Raw genomic sequence first — 19,482 nt, forward strand, 5'->3', positions numbered from 1 at the left:
AAAATATTATACAACTATTATACAACAGTTAATTAACATAAGCCTGCCCTTAATTTAAATGCTTTGCTCTGCATGTAACTCAATTACAGATTCATAGATTTTCAATGGGAAAAAATAAACAAAATATTTTTGTGAAAGGTTATTTTTTTGCCTCTACTGCCCAATGCCAACTAAAGATATTGGCTAGTAGAAACAAAGTTCATTTTATCTCTTCTTCTCCCCATATTCCTTCCTTTCCAGGAAAGAGCTCCAGTCTCCTATCAGATATACAGAGTACTAACTGGAGCAAGAAAAAGTTTATTTATATTTCAACTAGAATTTATATCAACAGGCCAAGACATAAAAGGCTGATTCAATGTGTGTGGATTAGCACTAAAATGCCCTGCCACAGATTATGCCAATTTACACCAGAACACAAGTTGTGTTGTGTCATTAGACACATATATCTTTATAGATATATATTCATATAGATATAACTATAAAATGCTGAATCTAGTTATTAGATCCACTTCTAGTGAGGTTCAAAAAGATTAAAAGCATGATAAAAGGACAATGTGGTAAAAAAGCACCTGGGGTGTTTGGGATTTTGTTTATTTTACAAAGATAACACCCTATTATAGATTGCTCTGTTATTACTCTTTTATAGATTTATATTACTCAGAAGATCAGTTGAACTTGAATGAACTTTAAAATACCTGATGTTGCACTAAAATATATTTATAGGAATAAAATAAAGTTGGAAACATTATCGACTTTGCAAATCCTAAACAGCTAGAAGGACCACAAAAGTTTGTTTTAAATATGGAATTACATGGGCATGCCTTAGGATAATTTTTACAGCAGAAAATGAACTTTCATTCTTTTTCATTCTGAAAGAGAAGCAAAAAAACTATTTGAGTTCAGGAATGAACTTGATATATTAAACAAAGCAATGCCATTTGCCTAAGGCAATTGGGAAGACCTTATCCCTTCTAGTCAGCGCTCCTGCTAAAAGGTTTTCTGTGACGTTCCACTCAGATCACAGGTTACTGAGATAAGCTACTCTAGAATAAAGTGCTTCAGTATCATCCCATCCACAGCCTAAACTGATGGAGGACTCTCATCAAATCCAGTCATCAGTTGCCACTATGACAGAGGTTGTAAAAGAACACTTTTTTAAGAGCTAGTAATATGATTCTGTTCAGTCACATGCAACATTTCTTTGTTCAAAAGGTACAAACTGAAAGAAAACTCAACCAGAAAACCAATTTTTTTTCTATGATAGAAATAACCAAAGGAAATTTATCAGTGTTATTATAAATGGAAGAAAAACCCAAACACTTTAGAAACACCCACCTTACACCATCCAACAGAATGTTTAAACACAGATGCCTGAAGTCAGTAGTACAGAGGCAATTGTCAAATGAATGGATCCAGTCAAGTCCAAATGTGACCATAAGCATGAAAATTCACAACACAGTTGATTTTAGATCAACTGACAGAAGGAGTGGCTTACCTTCTTCAGCTTTTGGAGCACTAAAAGAATAGACAGCTCAAGCAGAATTCACCTGTCTCATAGCTAGAGAAAAACAATTGTCTACATATAGATAAAATGAATCATATGTTAAAAATCCATTATTTGCACCAGGGCTTCTAAAGAGCTTAAAAAAATAGTGCAATGTAAAATTCCATTTGTTACACAGGCACTGGCAAATCTGATCTTGCGTCACCAGTTCCTTCTACTAAAAAAATTGACAGATCTTGTGCCCCCCTGAACCCTTTTTGCCTTACATCATCTCAGTCCCAACCTTACCTTTTTCTATCTCATTTTTCTTATCAAACCATCTTTCCTTATGTAGAAGTAACTAATTTATAAGAAACTAATAGCACACTTTGTCTGTTTTGTTCCTACTGAGCTTGTCATATAAACAAGCTCCTCTGCTGACCAAAAATCTAAATTACAATGGCAAGAGCTCTCCCTCCAGAACTCAGGACTTGGTGTGAAAAGTTACAATGCAGAAACACTTTTATTTATTTTCTGAAAATACATCTTTTTTGGATAAGACTAAAATAGCAAAAACATGGATAAAAAATGTTGAGGATATGGACAATATTCAAAACCTGATAAAAAGCAGAGTCCTGAAGTCTATTCCAAGAACAGAAAAGAATATTTCAAAATTCTATTTTACTAAGGTCAACATTGTCATTCATTCATTTCAACTTCAACACAGATAAAAAACAGATGACAAATATACAGCAATCTGACTTAGGTAGTGGGAACAAGTGTCTTAAAAGAAATCACAAACACCCAGTAATCACAGGGTGGTAGGAGATCACAGCCTTTTTTCCTTGTTATGGACTTAAAAGATGCTTTAGAACTTGACAACTGCTCAGTTCTCCAATTTTTTAATTTAGAGCTATAGAAAGAGAGCAGCAGTAATTCCATTCTCAAACACAAAGCAGCAAGATGTCAACTAGAGCTCCATTTACCTGGGTAGAAGAATGAGACAAAATGTGTCTAGGAAGAAATACTATACAAATGTTTCTAAAGGAGCACTAACTGTACTTTTAAAGCAAATCTAAAGGCTTATTTCTTATAAGCATAAGATTTTAAAAATTAGTAGTTCATGTTCATTTAGATTTCAAAATTTCAACAATAAAATCCTATCACAGATATGATTTTATGTTAATCAACATAAAGTCATAGATTTTAAATGTATCTGTAAAGGAAAAACTATAACAAAGCACTCACAGTACTTAAAAATTCTACCTCCAGCAATGCATGTATTAATCTAATTTTCTGACAGATACCAAAATTAAGTGAATTCCTTAGAGCCTTTGGAGCTTCACAGATTATTCTATCCATAAAAAAAAAACACAGCAAAAAAAGAAACCTGTTGCAGAGTATTTTTCCATCTTGCTGCTGCTACTTTTGCTGTATTGGCTAAAATTTCTCATTCAGCTCGTTGGAAGAAATTAGAGAGACTTTTCATATTCTCCATCCCAAGCTTTGCTACCCAAGTCTGGTGACAAAGTTGCTATAAAAGTAAACAGTATTCTTCCTAGAATAAGTCTTGATGAGCAGCCATTGAATTCCCTGTGAGAAAGTTCTAAAAGGCAAAGGCGCTCAGGCAAGCTGTTATTAATCATAATAACATAAATTATATTATACTATAATAATATTATGAGCACAGGACCATTCCATCACAACACTTAGGAAAATATGCAGAAATATCAGCAGACAGCTTGGCTAAACAGTGAACTGATGACAGAGCTTGAATGCAAAAGGGCTTCACAAAGAATGGTGAAGAAGGGACAGATTATAAATGATCTAGAAACATCACCTGGGCATTTAGGGATGTTATCTGGAAAACCAAAGCTCAGCTGGAGTTGACAATTATGAGGAATGATAAAGGAGCTTCACCTGCTGAACAAAGTAAATGAGGGACCTTTGCTGAAAGGTAGATTTTGTAACAGTGGAGGCACAGATAAAACAGAAGTACTCTGTGCCTTCTTCACCTCAGTCTTTACCAACACTCTGATTAGAGAATTTTTTTCAGAAAAGAGCTGCCAGCAGTGGAAGATGAAATCAGGCTTCACTTGACAGTACTATGTTCAAGAACATTGAACCAAATGGACTGCATCCAACAGCCTTAATAGAACTCGCAAATGCCCTCATAAGAGAACTTTATATCATCTTTGAAAAGTCAGGGTGACCAGGGTGACAAATGGAGAACAGCAAGCAACTGCAAAAAAATCAACAAAAAAAAACCACCTTAAAAAACCCCATAAGGACAGTTTGGGAGATCACAAGTTCATCAGACTCACTTTGTTCCTCAAGAAAATAATGCAAAGTCTTCTAAGACCACATATCTGGACATATGAAACATTTGGTGATAGCCAGTAACTATAAGGATGTAGTTATCAAATGTAAATTATGCCTGACTAATCTGTTTTTCCCTTTAACAAAATGACTGGATTTGCAGACCAGGGCAGAAGGGTGGGTGCCATTTCCCTTGACTGTAGCAAGGCTTATCAATACTGTCAGAGAATACTCTCAACATAGGAGTATTGATGTTACAGCCTGAATGGATGGACAATTAGAGGAGTTAACAACTGGTTGGATCATCATGCTTAGAAGCTAGCAAACACAATGTAACAATGGAGTAACATAAGAGCCTACCCTAACTAAAACCTGTTTTTTTCCTATTATCTTTGGCAGTGACTCTCTAAAATTACATGCTCATCAAGTTTGCAGATGACACCAAATTGGATGGAACAGTCAATGCTCTTGAGGGCAGAGCTGCCACGCAAAGATACCTGAACAGACAAGAGGAACAGGCTGACAGGAACCACATGAAATTCAACAAGACATGCAAAGCCTTGGAAAGGAATAACCCCTTGCAATGATACAGGCTGGGGAGCAGCTCTGTGTAAAAAACCTTGGTGCATGTTCAGCAAGCGAGCTGCAAGCCAGGAGCATGCCTTGGCAGCAAAGAAGGCCTACAGTATCTTGGCTGCATCAACAGTAGCGTAGCCAGTAGTCTGAGGAATGTGATTATCCCTCTCTAATCAGCACTCGTTGGACCAAATTTAGAATACTGTGTCCAGTTTTGGGCCCCCAGTCCAGGAAAGACACTGATAAACTGGAGCAAGTTCAGCAGAGGGCTGCCAAGCTGGTCAGGCAGACATGCCCTGTGTGAAGCAGCTTCGGGAACAGCTTGTTCAGGCTGCAGAAGGGAAGGCTTCAGGGGGATTTACTAGCAGCTTTCCAATACCTACAGGGTGGCAAGCAAGAACATGGAGCCAGACTCATGTTGACAGACAGTGAAAAAAGACAATAGGCATAAACTGAAACAAGAGAGGTCCCAACTCAATATAATTAAAAAACCCCACAATTTTTCACCGTGAGGACAAAAGCAGTTGGAATAGGCTGCCAAGAGGGAGATTAAAAACCTCCAAGAATGGAGACTGTACAAAACTTGTCTGGACAAAACCCTGATTAACCTGAGCTGACTCCATAACTGACCCTGCTTTGAGCGGGATGTTGGACCAAAAACTTTCTGATGTTCCTTCCAACCTGAATTATTCTATAATCCCAAGTTTAAGCAATCCTATATACAATGTTTTGCATATGCTTGCACAACTTTCCAGCAACTTTAGACCACAAACCTCCAGGGCTGTGTGAACACTGTCCAATTAACTCAAACATTCAGCACAAGCCTAGATAGAGTTCAGTTTGTTTTCTCTCCCTGAACACTACCGCACCTCGAGATGCAATCACCTTCCCAAAAGAAGCAGATGAGAAACAGCATTTTCCCTGTCGAGGGGAAGCAGAGAGCACAAACCCTGACGGTGGAGGCGAGCTGTGCGATGCTCCGGAGGGCTGCGGATGCTGCAGGGGCCCGGGATGCGGAGCCGCTCCGGGGCGAGCGGGCCCCGGCTCCGGTGTGAGCTGGGCGATGGTGACACCCAGCGGCCGCTGCCTGCGCCGAGGGCAGCGCCCAGCTGAGGGGAAAACACGCTGCCAACCTCCCAACTCTGCCACCCTACAAAATGAATGGGGATTTTAACGTGTATGTATGTGTACACACATCCCCCTGTAGCAACCATCAAGCACAGTAACCAGCATGACAGCTTCTGTCCTCCAATTTTAAGTCATAATTTTTAAACAAACCTGGGAAAAGTCATTTCGGGAGTTCTTCTGGAGTTCTAAAAAAAAAGGGTTTCCAGAATGATGGATTAGAAGTGTAGCTTCTCATTTATACCAGCAGGAAAGAGTTTTCAGATCTTAAAGTGTATAATAATCATCCATTTCGCTGACAAATACAACATTGATATGCTCCTTGTCAAGAAGCAGGTGTAAAAAAGTAGAATATCCAAGTTTTCCAATGTCCAAGTCTTATATGTACAAATCTATTAATAGTTTTAGCATTACAAGTTTTACAGCACCCCCAATGTTACGAATACTCATACTACTGATTCTTGAAAGATTAGTGATGTCTTCTAGTATTGGACATCTAGAGAATGAGGAGAGGCAAACAGTTTCAACATGCCAGAGATTTTTAGGAATGTTGGCTTCAGTGAATACACCTTGAAACTACCAAATTTCATTTTGTCTTTCCATTTTCCCGCTATCAGGAGTGCCATATTTGAACCAAACCATCATAGTTTCATTAAACTTCCACTCTGTTTGACAGACTTCCCTTTGTTCATCCGATCTACCATTCACTTTCTTAGCTGAATGATGGGGAGATGAGAAACACTTTTTTGTTACTCTCCATAGGTTAGCAGATACTTGGTTGCACAATATCTCCCAAGTTTGAAATATATCAAGCACTTCCCACCACCGTCCAAGATCTTCAATTTGGTTTCTAGATTCCCAAAGCAAAGGAATCAGGCAGATGAAGAAAGCCTCTTTTCAACATGCATCCCCACAGTGACCCACCATTTATTTGGCTACTTTGTGCAATTACAAGTTTCATAAGATGTCCACTGTAACAGAATTAAACCTATATAACAGATTTCTAATAATTAAGTAAAAAACACAGCATTTTTCTTGTGGCATAGCCAATACAGAGACCTGGTTAATGCAGGTTGGCTAATCTCTGCATCAAAGAGCAATGCTGCTGACAGGTTGTCTAGTTTGCCCTTGGATTTCTCAGTGGGTTTCTATAGATTAGGTAACTCAGGATTCTGCTGCATTGCTGCCTTTTTACCCCCTCTGGTCTTTACTTTGAAGCAGTAACAGAACTAGAGAAAATTTTTTGCACAGAACTGGATCCTCTGGAACTCCCAACAACTGGCCCATGACAGGCAGGACACACAGTCCTCATCCATGTGACACAGCAAACACTTGAAAACATCTATAGATACACAGATGAAAAACATACTTTATATTGCCAGGGTACAAAGGCCACGTGGAGTACAAGAGGTGCTACAAACAGCACAGTACAGCCACCTTCCACTCCTGGTCAGCAAGACAAACAGCAATACTTAAATGTGTACAGGCAATTTAACAAGATTTACACCCCACAATAAATGGCACAGCAGGTGCAGCAGGGAAAGCTACACAATAAATATCTGAATGCTAAGAAGCATTTCCAAGCTCTAGAGAATTCACCCATTGAGAAGCTGATAACTCCCAGCAACTATCTCACTATGATTTTTCTCACATTTAAACATTCTCTTTTACATAGAGCAGTAATTAACAAGATACAGCATTTTATGCTACACTTTTCTGAACTGTATTCACCTGATACAGTCTTTTCATCCTAAAAAGTTCATGCATATACATATTTTTCCATTTCTCATTTTTTATCAATATACAGTGCCAGATATGATTTAAAGAAAGGAAAAACAGCATATAGTATATGTTGAGCAAATAGTTTTCTTTAATCATCAGCAGAGACAGTATGTCTCTGGCATACAGGATGTGGAAATGAAAGAATAAAAAACAGAATAAAAAAGACAAAACTGCAAAACAACTTCAGAAATACTTCCTACTTCCAGCGTCAATGGAAACTGAACATTAACTTAAATAATGCTTACTTATAATATTTTGTTTTCCACTGTGAGGATTAGACTCAATTCAAACTTGAAAAAAAAAAAAAAGATTCTTTAGTATCAAGGACAGAACTATTATAGCTGATTTGCCAAAGTTTTGTATGGAAAAATTACTGATTATAAATGACAAAATTATTAATTTCCATGAAGCTTAAGAAAATAGCTCTTCTCCCTGTAAGAATGCCAGTACTTACCAATTGAAACTCCTGTATTACATCTACACTTCTCTAATTAATCACAGATTTATAAGCCTGCCCAAAACACTAACTTCAGCTCTTCACACACAATCAAAATCAGCAACTCCACCAGAGTCTCCCTAAGAAATAATTCTTATGCTTCATTTATATAGCTAAAATGGAACATACAAAAGGCTAAATAAGCAACATTGTCATTTGTTAGCAGCAATAAAGACTCCTTTACAGAAGGGTAAACAGAATGAAATGACCGAAAGGAAGGAATTAAGCAGCAAGAAGTAAAGCACATATTAGTTTATTACTTACCAGACTCACAAGTTGGAAAGTTTTGTAATTTCATTTACAACCAGGGAAGTAACCAAACCACCATTCATACATAGATTTGATAAAAATTGAATACCAAAAAAAAATCTCAAATTCATAAGCTTACCCCAATTGTTTTTCAATTATATTTTCAAATAGGGTATTAATTTTTTTTAAATTTACTCTTAATTTAAAAATTTTGTTCAAGCACAAGAAAAGGAGGGGCTCACCAAGACAAAAATCTATTACCTTGTATTTAAGATTTCACCAACAATTTCCTGCAGCTTGTCAATAAAATTAACAAAGCTGGAAAGCCCTTTTACATGGGGTCTTAAAGGATCATACAAAGAAGATGCAGAGTCTCTTCCTCCAAGTTCTATGGTCCGGATAAAAGATGTTGCCATCTATTAGGAGAAATAGCCAGAAATATGAAACTACAGACAGACATGGACTGTACCTACACTGAAATGAGCCTTTCCTACAGGTCTGCAAATTGTGCAAAAACTGGCTGATAATAACTAGAAGATAAAACTAGAAGTTATAGTGGCTGATAATAACTAGAAGTTTGATTTCAGGGAATAACTTCCCTGAAATCAAACAACAGCTCCTATTTGCAAGCTCTGTACATCTCAATATTTGCAAGGTCAAAACTTAAATTGAACAATAGTATTTAAAAAAAAACCCACAAGACAAAGTAAAAATAACTCAAACTAATTTCATGTTTACATTGGCCTTTTGAAAGCTTAGGACAAAAAACTTATTAAATCATCAAACAAAACTCTTTTGTTGTTGTGGCTGTTCAAATGCTCCTGCTGGCCTCACAAAAACTGCTCTTATATTCAGAGGGCTCTCTATGACCCAAGGACAATTTAAAATAAGCATGTGAACGTTGACTTCAGCTTATAACAATTTTCAGAGATGCAAATAATGTATATTTAAATCTTATCAGAAATAATGACAGCTAAGGCTTCTGTCATTCTGAAAGTGTCAATATATTTTTATATGCTGTAAGATAATGAAGATTTGCCAAAATCATACCTTAGAGTACAACCCCCAAAATTTTAAGGCAACAGTAAGAACAAACCCCTAGCAGTTGTCCAGGAAGGTGAAAGTAAGGATAATAATCCAATGCATTTCACACAGATGCAGTAATGTTAATTCTACACACAAATTTTAATGTCAGAGTACAGAGCTAAATCATAAAGCTCTAAGGGCTGGAAAGAGAAAAACTGGAATTACTCTAGCACAGAAAGTAAACCTGCCAGTATTCCTGTCTTTGTGCTCAAGATTACCTATGGATCAAGGACACAATTCACAGGACTTTGCCTTCCCAATGGAAAATACTCTCATTTTCAGGATTTCTACATGACAGAGATGCCAGAAAAGATGACTTCTTTACACAGTAGAGCAGTTTCCCCTCTGGCAACTGTGAAGAAGACATGGTAAATCCAGTCCAAACACATACAGCTTTTTTATAAAATGTTCACAGAGCATTAGGAGCTAAAATAATTAAACCTGCAACTGAGATTTCACAACTTTTCCATATTTATTCACCCATAAAAGTTTGAGAATGCAGCTGCTTCAGTGACTACATAGCCATACTGTTTTTAACTCAGACTGCTGTTGTGTGCACTGGGGTTACACTGCATGCAAAATTTAATGACTATTTTGAGTGTGAGGGACTACAGTGGTTCTTTGGAGAAAGAATTTTTATTTACCTTACTTCAACTATTTTTGAGGTGGTTCTTTGCTGACAACTAAAGAAGGATCCCCTTTTAGAACTCCTGAGATACACACAAACTATTTTTACTGTCCACCTTGAGATCCCATGACCAAACAAGAAACTGTTTCTCCCCACAGAATCTATCGTCTTTTTAGCTTTAAAATCCTTTTCCTGGTGGTACTTGACTCAGCTTGCAAACATCAGTGTTGCTTATTAGATTAAAGCCAAATTCTCTCTTTAGAGATCTAATTTATTGGCCCTGACTTCCAGGAAGATTCCTTTGACACACATACCAGAAAAATGGACATTTTTCTCTCCTGTGAGGCATGTTTGAGGTTAGTGAAGGCTTCTCTACCAAGTCCTCTGTCAGGAATATTTAAAATATGAGCCAATGCCAGATCATCCTTAGAATTCACCAAAAGGCTTAAATATGAACAGACAGACTTCTTTGCCAGGACTGCCACCTGCATGAGAAAACACCACACAAATTGGTCCTCCTGCTGCTGAAAACAATGTTTCATTTTATTTTAAAGATAATTAGACATGTACTGGTGTAGTTTTTGGAAGAATATTAATTCACCTTGCATAATTTCAAAATGCTACTTTATGCATGAGGATTCTGGAAGTCTTGATGAAAACAAACATGATAAGTTAGAATTGCATACATGGTGCTTGAATATTCACAGGGTGTTTGAGGGTTATTAAAATTGGTTATAAATTTCTGTTTAGAAACCTCCTCACAGACATCCCTTTTCTATCTCAAAGCAAATACTAGCACCATTAAACCATGTAAGAGTTTGTCACCAACTTCAAAAAGACTAAGATTTTAAACTACTTGCCAGCTCTGCCATAGATTCAGTAATTTTTTCTTTTGGCTTCCAGGGGATTTGAATCAAAGAAACTCCACTGACTGAGTTTGGACATAAATTGTGATCCAGCCCCACCCACATAACCAATATATAACACTGTAATTGCTAATATTGCAGCACTGTTCAAGATCCTGTGAGAACATCAGCCCCAGAACAGAAGAATGTGCAGTTTTGTTGCAAGCAAAGAAAAAAATAAATCAAAAAAAGAGGCCATTAACAGAAGAACATATAACAAGAAAATTTACACCTGCTATGGAATATCTTCTCATACCACAGTACATACACAACAAAAAATAGTTACAAAACCCAGCATGTACATGTGACAGTCTGCAAAGACAGTCCCCAGAGGAGGAAAAAAGAGCAAAGAATATTTTTACCGCACCAGTCAAAGCAGTAAGAAAGCCACTGTGTTAGTGGTAGAAGTGATGTTTAGGGGACAATCTCAGTTCAGAAAATATTTTCTTGTCCCGAAATATTTTGAGTTGTACCCAAAGATTGCTTTAAAATTGCCATTTATTATAAGAACAGCAAGTTTGGAAATTACTAAAGCTCCAGCATTTCAAATACTGTGAGAAAGTACCCAGAGATTCTTATTTTAGTGGTTGAAAGGGTAAAGGGAGAGAGCCCTGAAGTCCTCTGTTGGGACAGCCAAACCTTGTTTGCTTTGCTCCAGCTACCACTACAGTGGCTGTTCAGATTTCTTCCAAATGTTAGGGACTACAAGCTAATAAAATGAAATCGAAGGAGAGTAGTTCTGTTATTTAATGTGCAGTCAAAACAATGTTTGAGTGATGGTGTATTTGTAGAAAAATTTGTTCTGCATCAAGTGCCTGTCATGCTGGACTGCCTTCCAGAATATAAATTTCAGCACACAGCCCCATACACACCTACAATAAACTCAAGTGATACAGAAGTTGGATATGCAGGTTGATCTTTTTTCAAGCCAGCCACATGTGAATAACAATCATGGGAAAAGAAAACTGTGTTATATTTCATCTTTTCAATAGATACAGAACATCACAAGAGACAAAAATAATTTTTACCTTCACATGCTCCTGGCCCTGTCTGTTGATTCGTGTAGGAGTAGAAACAACAGAACCATTATTTTCTTGTGCGTTCATTACACCAGAAATAAATTCCAACAGTTGAACCTTTAATAAAAAGATAATAATAAACTTAAATATGGAGATTACTAGAAAGAAAAGTGGGTTTAAAACCTGGTGTAAACCTGTCACTTTGCTAGTGTTTGAGGTCAGCACAGCCCTTACAGTCTACTTTTAGTTTTAGTCTTCTGAAATACAACTGTTCTAGTACAGAAATGAAGTGCAAGATTAAAATTAACTTAGAAATTATCTCAAACAGTTATGTTATGTTATACACTTGCACTAAAACCCACTGCTTGCATTTTGGAGAACATTAATATGTTATGCCAAGTTCAGGAAGAGCTCATTAACCCATCTAAGCTCTCTATCTTCCCTATGAAAACCAGGAGGAAAAGCAAAACACATTAAAACTCCCAAATAAACAAAAGACCTGCAATAAACTACAACAGAACTGTAACTGAATGGCTGAACTGGAACTTCTGGAAAAAACCCTTACATGCAAATACATACATTATACAGAAGTTTTGTTTAAAGAGCATGGTGTTTTCAAAACTGTAATAATTGAAAATATTTTGCCTGCACATCAACATACAACCAAAACTCCATGGCATGTTAATTACTAAGCTTTGTTCCAGTTTTATCAAATCTCTACAGTTTATTTCTCATTCCAATTTATGGCAAGGATTCATTTATTCATAGAAGAGTTGTGGTACCTCACTACCCAGCAGGACAATAGAGAAATAATTTTTGAATGACTTTAAAATCCCTTTACAAAATTTAGTAATTTAAACTCAAGGACTTCCCTAAAGTTGTGAATAATCCAGAGCTCCTGTGTATAATTAGAAGTGCCATAAATCCATAACTGGAATCAAAAATGTGTCAAAACAACAAAAGAGGTCAAACAAACATAATACTCACAGGGTATATGCTTTCATCTTCAGCTAAAAGTCCAAGACTACAGCACTTCTGATATATGTCTATTAAATCTAACATATTGCTTCTTGCTAAGAAGGCATGATAGGCTTTTTTCACATCAGCATAATTTTCAGGTTCTTTCATGTTTTCATACAATCCAAGTTTGTCATGTAACAAATAGTTCCATGTTTCCAACACATCACTAAGTGATACTGTGAAGTCTCCATGATGCTAACAGAACAAAAAAAAAAGGCAAAAAAAAGAGTTTCATATTCAGCATAGTTTTGAAAACAAATTTAAAGCAAGCTGCAAATATATAAACAAACATATATTTGAAAACCATTATAATTTAAATTGATCAGAAACAGTCTCACAGCTTTGCATTGACAGCTGAATATTGTTATAGTCTGTCAGTATTTGTTCCTGATCTTTAAAATACCAGGCATATATTATATATACCATGTATAATATATATATAAAGGCATATATAATATACCATGTATATTAAACTACACTCATGAGAAAATACACTGAATGCTGCAGGACTACTTATTACATAAAGTTCTTTATTTGCAGAAATAGTTTTCAGCATGGCAGGCTTTTACTTCCCAAAGGGAGTAAGTATGGCTCCCTTACTTTGTTTCAAGCAGTAAACTAGGAAAACACACATCAATTTTTAAAAAGGAGCTTTTCTTTCTTGTGCTAATACAGTTATACTTTATCATAACATTGATAGTGCTGCTAGACAGTTCTAATAAATGAATTAAAGCTGTGCACATCCCTCTGTTACCACTACTGTAATTAACTATGCATTATAGACTACATTATTTTGGTGAAAAATATCAGATTTCGTTCCATATGCCCCTCTGCCATCTCCTCCAACCACTTGCTTTTACCACCTTCTCTTTCACAACTTGTCCTCCTCATTTTTGTCCACACGCTGCTCTTTAAACTGAGTACCAGTTCCCAGCTCCTGCTGGTAAACTTTTGTCCACACTTCTGGTATCTAAAGCACTCCCCAGTATGTGGCAGCAAAAAAAGGTGGTTTTCACCATGTAATGTGAGAGAAATGCCCTGTGACCAAGTAACAAGCCCTGCTTTGAACTGTCCATAGTGGCAGATGGCTCCTACAGCAAAGGTTTTATTCTATTTCATGACATTTCCACATTAAGCAAATTAATTAATTACTTATAAACACCATTAGCAACAGAACACATTAAATATGAAAACATGAGGAATTCTAAAAATTTACGTTGTTCCAGCCCAAATGATCCCTCCTTTGGGTTCTAACACATTTAGCACGACTTTCTCAATAGACCTCATTAAATACACAACTCCAAAATCCTGAAAGTCAACTATTTTGATATTGCCTAGGTGAAGAACAGGGAGAGTAAATTAAAGAACATTCACACATATTAGCTTCAGAGCACTTTTCTGCCTTCTCATTTGTGCATGGGTTATGACAAATCAGCACTATGAACTTGCATATTACCATTAAAACTGCATATGTGTTTTCTGAAAAGCACCTGATTTTCATTTCAGCCCCTCAAAAAAATTAAACACACAATCATATTATAACTCAATTTAAACAGATCAAAGCAGCAGTAGATGGGGGAAAAATGTTGTTTTCTCACTTTATTTTGAATCAAAATCCTTCAGGAGTACCAAGTTAAAGTACAACTTCATAAGGTATCTAATAAATCAAAACCTTTCCTCACCAGATCAAGGGCCTGCAGAGATTAGCAAAGTTTATGTTAGTGCTGCAAAAATATTTTAAATCCAAATATTGCATTCCAGATATTAACCTTTGTGATTAAGCATTTACTGTGATTGCATATTCCATAACTTACACAGTCATTTTGTCTCTGGTTTTAAAATTAATTTTAAAAATACTGTGGTGTTTTGCAGTAAGCATTTCTCAACTGGCTAATAGCTTAAGGAAGTTCAAAAAGTCCCATGTTTTCATTCTGTTATAGGCAGAAAAAGTATTTCATTTCATAGGAATAGAACCAATACCGTATTATAAAGTATCCCCACTTCCTGGTAATACATCATATTAAGTTACCTGGGGACTCTGGTTTTAGAATGTCTGAAATCCAGTACCATCATTTCATGCTTAAAGACACAATTTTTTACTATTTTGAAGGTATTGTAAGCTTTCTAGAGCTAACTGCATAGCAAATCAATATCTATTTTGACAGCAAATTGTTTCAAAAACCAGAAAGTTGTGCATTTCAGCACCAAAATTTTGGCTTCCACCTTCCCCAAACAAAGGCTCACCAACTCTTTTAGGAATACGTGTGTAAAAATCTGCTTTAAGCACCACCTCTGTGTTGGGTCAATTCTTTCTAGACATACTCACAGACTGCAGCATTATTTTCTGGCTTTGTCCTTGAGTTGGGTGTCTTTGATTGCCAAGCAAATTGTATTCTATTTACTCTCTGTTACAGGTAGGGCAGTTGTCTTGTTAATTGGGCAGTTTTTCTTATCTCTTCCACAAGCACTCCTCCCTTTGGGGAGACATCTGCTGATAAGGGGCCATTGAATGTCACTGCATGATTGATAAGAATTACAGAATCCCATTGGGAGATGTGAGCCCAGAGGGAGGAGCCCAGCATTCCTAACTGGATATAATCTGGAGATTCTGGAACACCAGCACGGTTCTCCACTGGATTTCCCAGAGGAACAGCAGCCTCTTCTTCCACTGGATGTTTAGAGGAAGGTTACACCCTTCTCTACAGGATCCCTGCTCCAGCAGAACCACACCTGACACTCCAGGAGTTCTGCAGCCACAATTCCAATGGGACTGCTACCAACACCCTGACCCACAGGGTGTCAGGTTGTGTTCTGACTCTGTCAACATTGTTTTAGTTTACTGCATCATTTATTTTATTTTCTTCCCTAATAAAGATCTGTTATTCCTGCTCTCATACCTTTGCCTGAGAGCCCCACTTAATTTCAAATTTATAACAATTTGGAGGGAGGAGGTTTACAGTTTCCATTCAGGGGAGGCTCCTGCCTTCCTTAGCAGACACCTGGCTTTCCCCTCTTAGCAGCCTCATCACAACATATTACAAGCAACATATCACATAAAATTGCTACAAAGTTAGTTAGGACTATCTCATTACCAAAAGGGAGACAGAACAGTTTAAGGGAGTAACACTTCAAAATCCCACATTTTTCTGCATTTGCCAACATGGAAACAGGATAATTAGGGAAATTATTTGAAGAAATACAAGACATCAAACAGAACACAATATTCTTCAGTCAGCACGCAAAATGCACTCATGGAAGCACAGAAAAAAAACTAAACCACATACCAAAACTGCTTTTATGCAAAATCAGAAATAGAGAAATACAAATTTCAAAAGGGAAGAGATATTTCTAAAATAAACAATGAAGTGGTTTTTCCTCCAGTATCAAAGTTCTCATTCTAGAAGAGATTTACAACACATTTAAGTCTAAGAACTTAAACTCACAGATTCTGGAGAAATAATTGTTTTATACACTTCAGTTCCCCATCCCAGTAGCTAAAACAGCCATAGACTGAAAATGACAGGTGATTATTTGACCTAACAACTCATCTTTTACCCCTGCTGATCCACAGGTACAACCAAACAACTTAAAGCAATTGCTCTCAGTTGAATTTCATCTTGAAAATTGTTATTACAGTTTCAAACCTTGAGGAAGGTTCTTCTTGAAAATGTTCCTAGATTTTAGATCTGTACTAATCAATCTAGGTGGAAGGTACTTGCTTCCATCACAGATCTTATCGCACTTGTCTTTATGCCACATGGCTACAACTGTGCCACAAACCAAAGTATTTTCAGAGGGATTCAGAGCATAGATTTTTTTTTTTTCCCTTCATCCCTGCTGTTTGATCAGGGTTTATCACACTTTTTGCAACTCTTATTCTGGTGAAATTTAAGATTAATAGATTATAAAGCTTTTAAACGTCAAGTTCTCCTAAAAGCTTTGTTATTTTTCATTTCCACTGTGAATACAGATGCTAGTTAAAACACAAAATCCATTAAAATTGTCCAGGCTCCTAAAGGAAGAGAAATGTAATTTGGTTGTTTGTGATAGGTTGGATGTGTTGGGTTTTTCTCAATATAGCCCCACAATCACCTGTTAATGAAGTTATTTTTATTGCAGTAATTGACTTTACCAAAATAGATTTCCATTCTACAGGTGCTAACAATTCAAAATTATTGTATTTAAATCAGAAACCTAACAAGGGACATGCCTACAACTGTAATACTCTGCATCTTAGTTTGAAGTTTCAATGATGGATACAGACAGATTTTGCTTTAAGATTGTGAACTTCAAAATGGATACCATCTAAAGAAGTTGTGCTTCAGAGGCAGAACAGCCAAATGCTAAAACAATTTTAATCCACATATGTAAGCCAAGGTTTGTCTAATTAGACCAACTAGTATAATCAGAAAAAACATATCAGGGTTTTGAAAACTTGTTCTTTCTTCAGATCTGAAGGAGAGGCTAAACATTTCAAAATTAAATTAGCTGAAAATAAGTGCTATAATTTTTGTTAGAGCATCTCTGAAAGAAAATATATTTCTGGAAGAGAAGAATATTATCTGGAAGAGGAAAAAAAAGGATAAAGTAGAATAAACTAATTACCTCTAGTGGAAGAAAACTTACTGTAAGGAAAACAGGGAGCAATGAACCATAACTTTTCATGTCTGTAAGTTTTGGCATACAGTAGAACAACACATTTTAGCTCCTATTTTAGAGGTGGCTTTGGAAAACTGTTTGCAGCTTTCCCTTGAGAATCACAACAAACATGACAAACAGCAATCACCTCCACATGTAGTTTTGCATTAATGTCTGTTACCAGTTTTCCAAGAGTTAATGTTGATGCACACTGATTTTCTCATTTTAACCTACACAGATGTTGTGAGGACACCAGGCTCCTGGCTGGAATATGTTACATTCCAACAAGGACAAATTTAGTATCTTGGCATTCTAGTATCCTTACTGTTTCTAACAATGGGGATGACTTAACCAGTTTTATACTTAATGTTTAGACAGGAGATACCCCCAAGTCTGCACATTTTGGACTCCAAATTTTTTTCTGATGCAGAAACTGAAGCAGGTTTTCTGTTTGATTGGGTTTTTTATTGGCTTAGGGATTTCACTTTGATGTGGTTCTCTTGTTTCTGGTATGTTTGTTGATTTGTTATTTTTGTTTTGGTTTTCTTACACTAAAGCCTTGTGCTACACATTTGACTTACTATGCACCACTGGAGTAAGTCTTCCAAAAACAGTCAGTATTGTTTTCACCAATAATTAGGTTAATTAGCCTAAAAAGGTATCTTTAGGTTATTAAAACAAGTATTGCAATAGTTCTCCTTAGATGAGACACAGGAAAAGGCCTGATTGTATATTGCAACTGTTTCTGGTATGTTTCAGACATCCTCCAGCTCTGACAAGCCATAACGCTTCTTTCAGAGACACTTTAGGGTTACAATTCCTCTTCACCGTTTGACATTTCATGTACACAAACACAGAAAGCCATAAAATCCCTACTGGTACTGGGCACATACTCACAACTTACAGGTACCTACAGAAATTCATTCAGAAATATTTTTGGAGCACTCAGAAAAAAAAAAAAATGCACCCCGAATACCATAGCTCTCCCACGCTGGTCTATAGCACAAAAGAAACATAGGATGGAAATAAACAGAAGTGACATGGCCAGCAGAAATATACTAGTGTTTAAAGTTTGGAGCTCAAATACGCACATAAAGCACTTCCATCCTTCCATCTGTCTCACAGTTCCTTTTTCTAAACCCTGCTTCAATAGTGTACTTGACCATATTCATTTTCTTGCCTTGTTGCATCTGGCTCTCAGACACACCTTGTTTTAACAAGCAGCAATGAAACAACCAAAATGTTATTTCAAGTTGGTGCCTATGGTTGGAAGATACTGAAAAGAATGCTAACCTGTTTATTGACTTCAGCCATGGACAGTTGTAATGCCATCAACATGCAGTCTGCTCCACATACAGTAGTCCTTTCAGAGTTGGAAAATAAAGGCCATCGTCTTCTGAAACACTTCACCAAGTGTAAAATTTTTTGCTGGAATGAAACCATTGTCTAGACTAGAAGACTGATATAATCAAGAGAAAAACAAATATAACTATGCCAGAGGAATATGCAGGTCTTCACTTCCCTACAAGCTGTGCAAACCCTTTTGTATCTTCTTAAAGGCCAAGTTCCCAGAATAAACTCTTCCAATTAAACCAGACTTGCCTCACTGTAACAGAGCAACTATGAAGATAAGGGGTTAAAAGTGCTTATGCATGTCACGCCTTCACGAAGCCCTTACTTTCCTTGTACATTATGCCAACATAAAGGAATGTTATCACAAATATGAGTCTCTGTCTCCAAAAGCAGCCTCAGAGTGTCTTCAGTACTTTCTGCATTTGCTATACATTTGGATGAGTGTCTACGAGGAGGTTTTAAACCTGGAAAAAAAGAGATTTAATATTTGTAAGAGTTACTAACACAGACGATTCTAAACACTTTTGTTGCCAATATAGTCTTATCCTTAAAAAAAAAATTAATTCTATAAGCCATTATCTTCTCTAGCAATAATTGGAATACTTCATGCTTTGGTCTCACATTTGTCAAGACAAGGTACATGACAATGTAATAGAAGTTCGCCTTTAAACTTGTTCTTTTCTGAAACAAAGTTTCCTAGCACTACAGGAGCAATACCCATTCCATTGACTTCCAGAAGACAAAACACAACTTTTGACCTTTTCCCATACAGCTGAGGCAGAGCCCACAGCGCGTTTGTTTTT

At 36.6% G+C, this 19,482-nt stretch overlaps 1 protein-coding gene across 1 annotated transcript in view; it reads right to left on the bottom strand.

Annotated features, from left to right (window-relative positions):
* Positions 1-19,014, bottom strand: part of PARPBP (PARP1 binding protein) — a 36,369-nt gene extending 17,355 nt beyond the window's left edge. The window contains exons 1-5 of the mRNA XM_058022413.1: positions 18,620-19,014; positions 12,656-12,883; positions 11,678-11,785; positions 10,059-10,229; positions 8,292-8,446 (exon numbers count right to left, since the gene is read on the bottom strand). Coding sequence (XP_057878396.1) covers positions 8,292-8,446; positions 10,059-10,229; positions 11,678-11,785; positions 12,656-12,883; positions 18,620-18,769 — 812 coding nt within the window. The 5' untranslated portion in view covers positions 18,770-19,014. The remainder of the gene's footprint in view (positions 1-8,291; positions 8,447-10,058; positions 10,230-11,677; positions 11,786-12,655; positions 12,884-18,619) is intronic.
* Positions 19,015-19,482: the final 468 nt, after the last annotated feature.

Source organism: Melospiza georgiana, chromosome 4 (assembly GCF_028018845.1).
Source record: "Melospiza georgiana isolate bMelGeo1 chromosome 4, bMelGeo1.pri, whole genome shotgun sequence".
Lineage (NCBI taxonomy): Eukaryota > Metazoa > Chordata > Aves > Passeriformes > Passerellidae > Melospiza > Melospiza georgiana.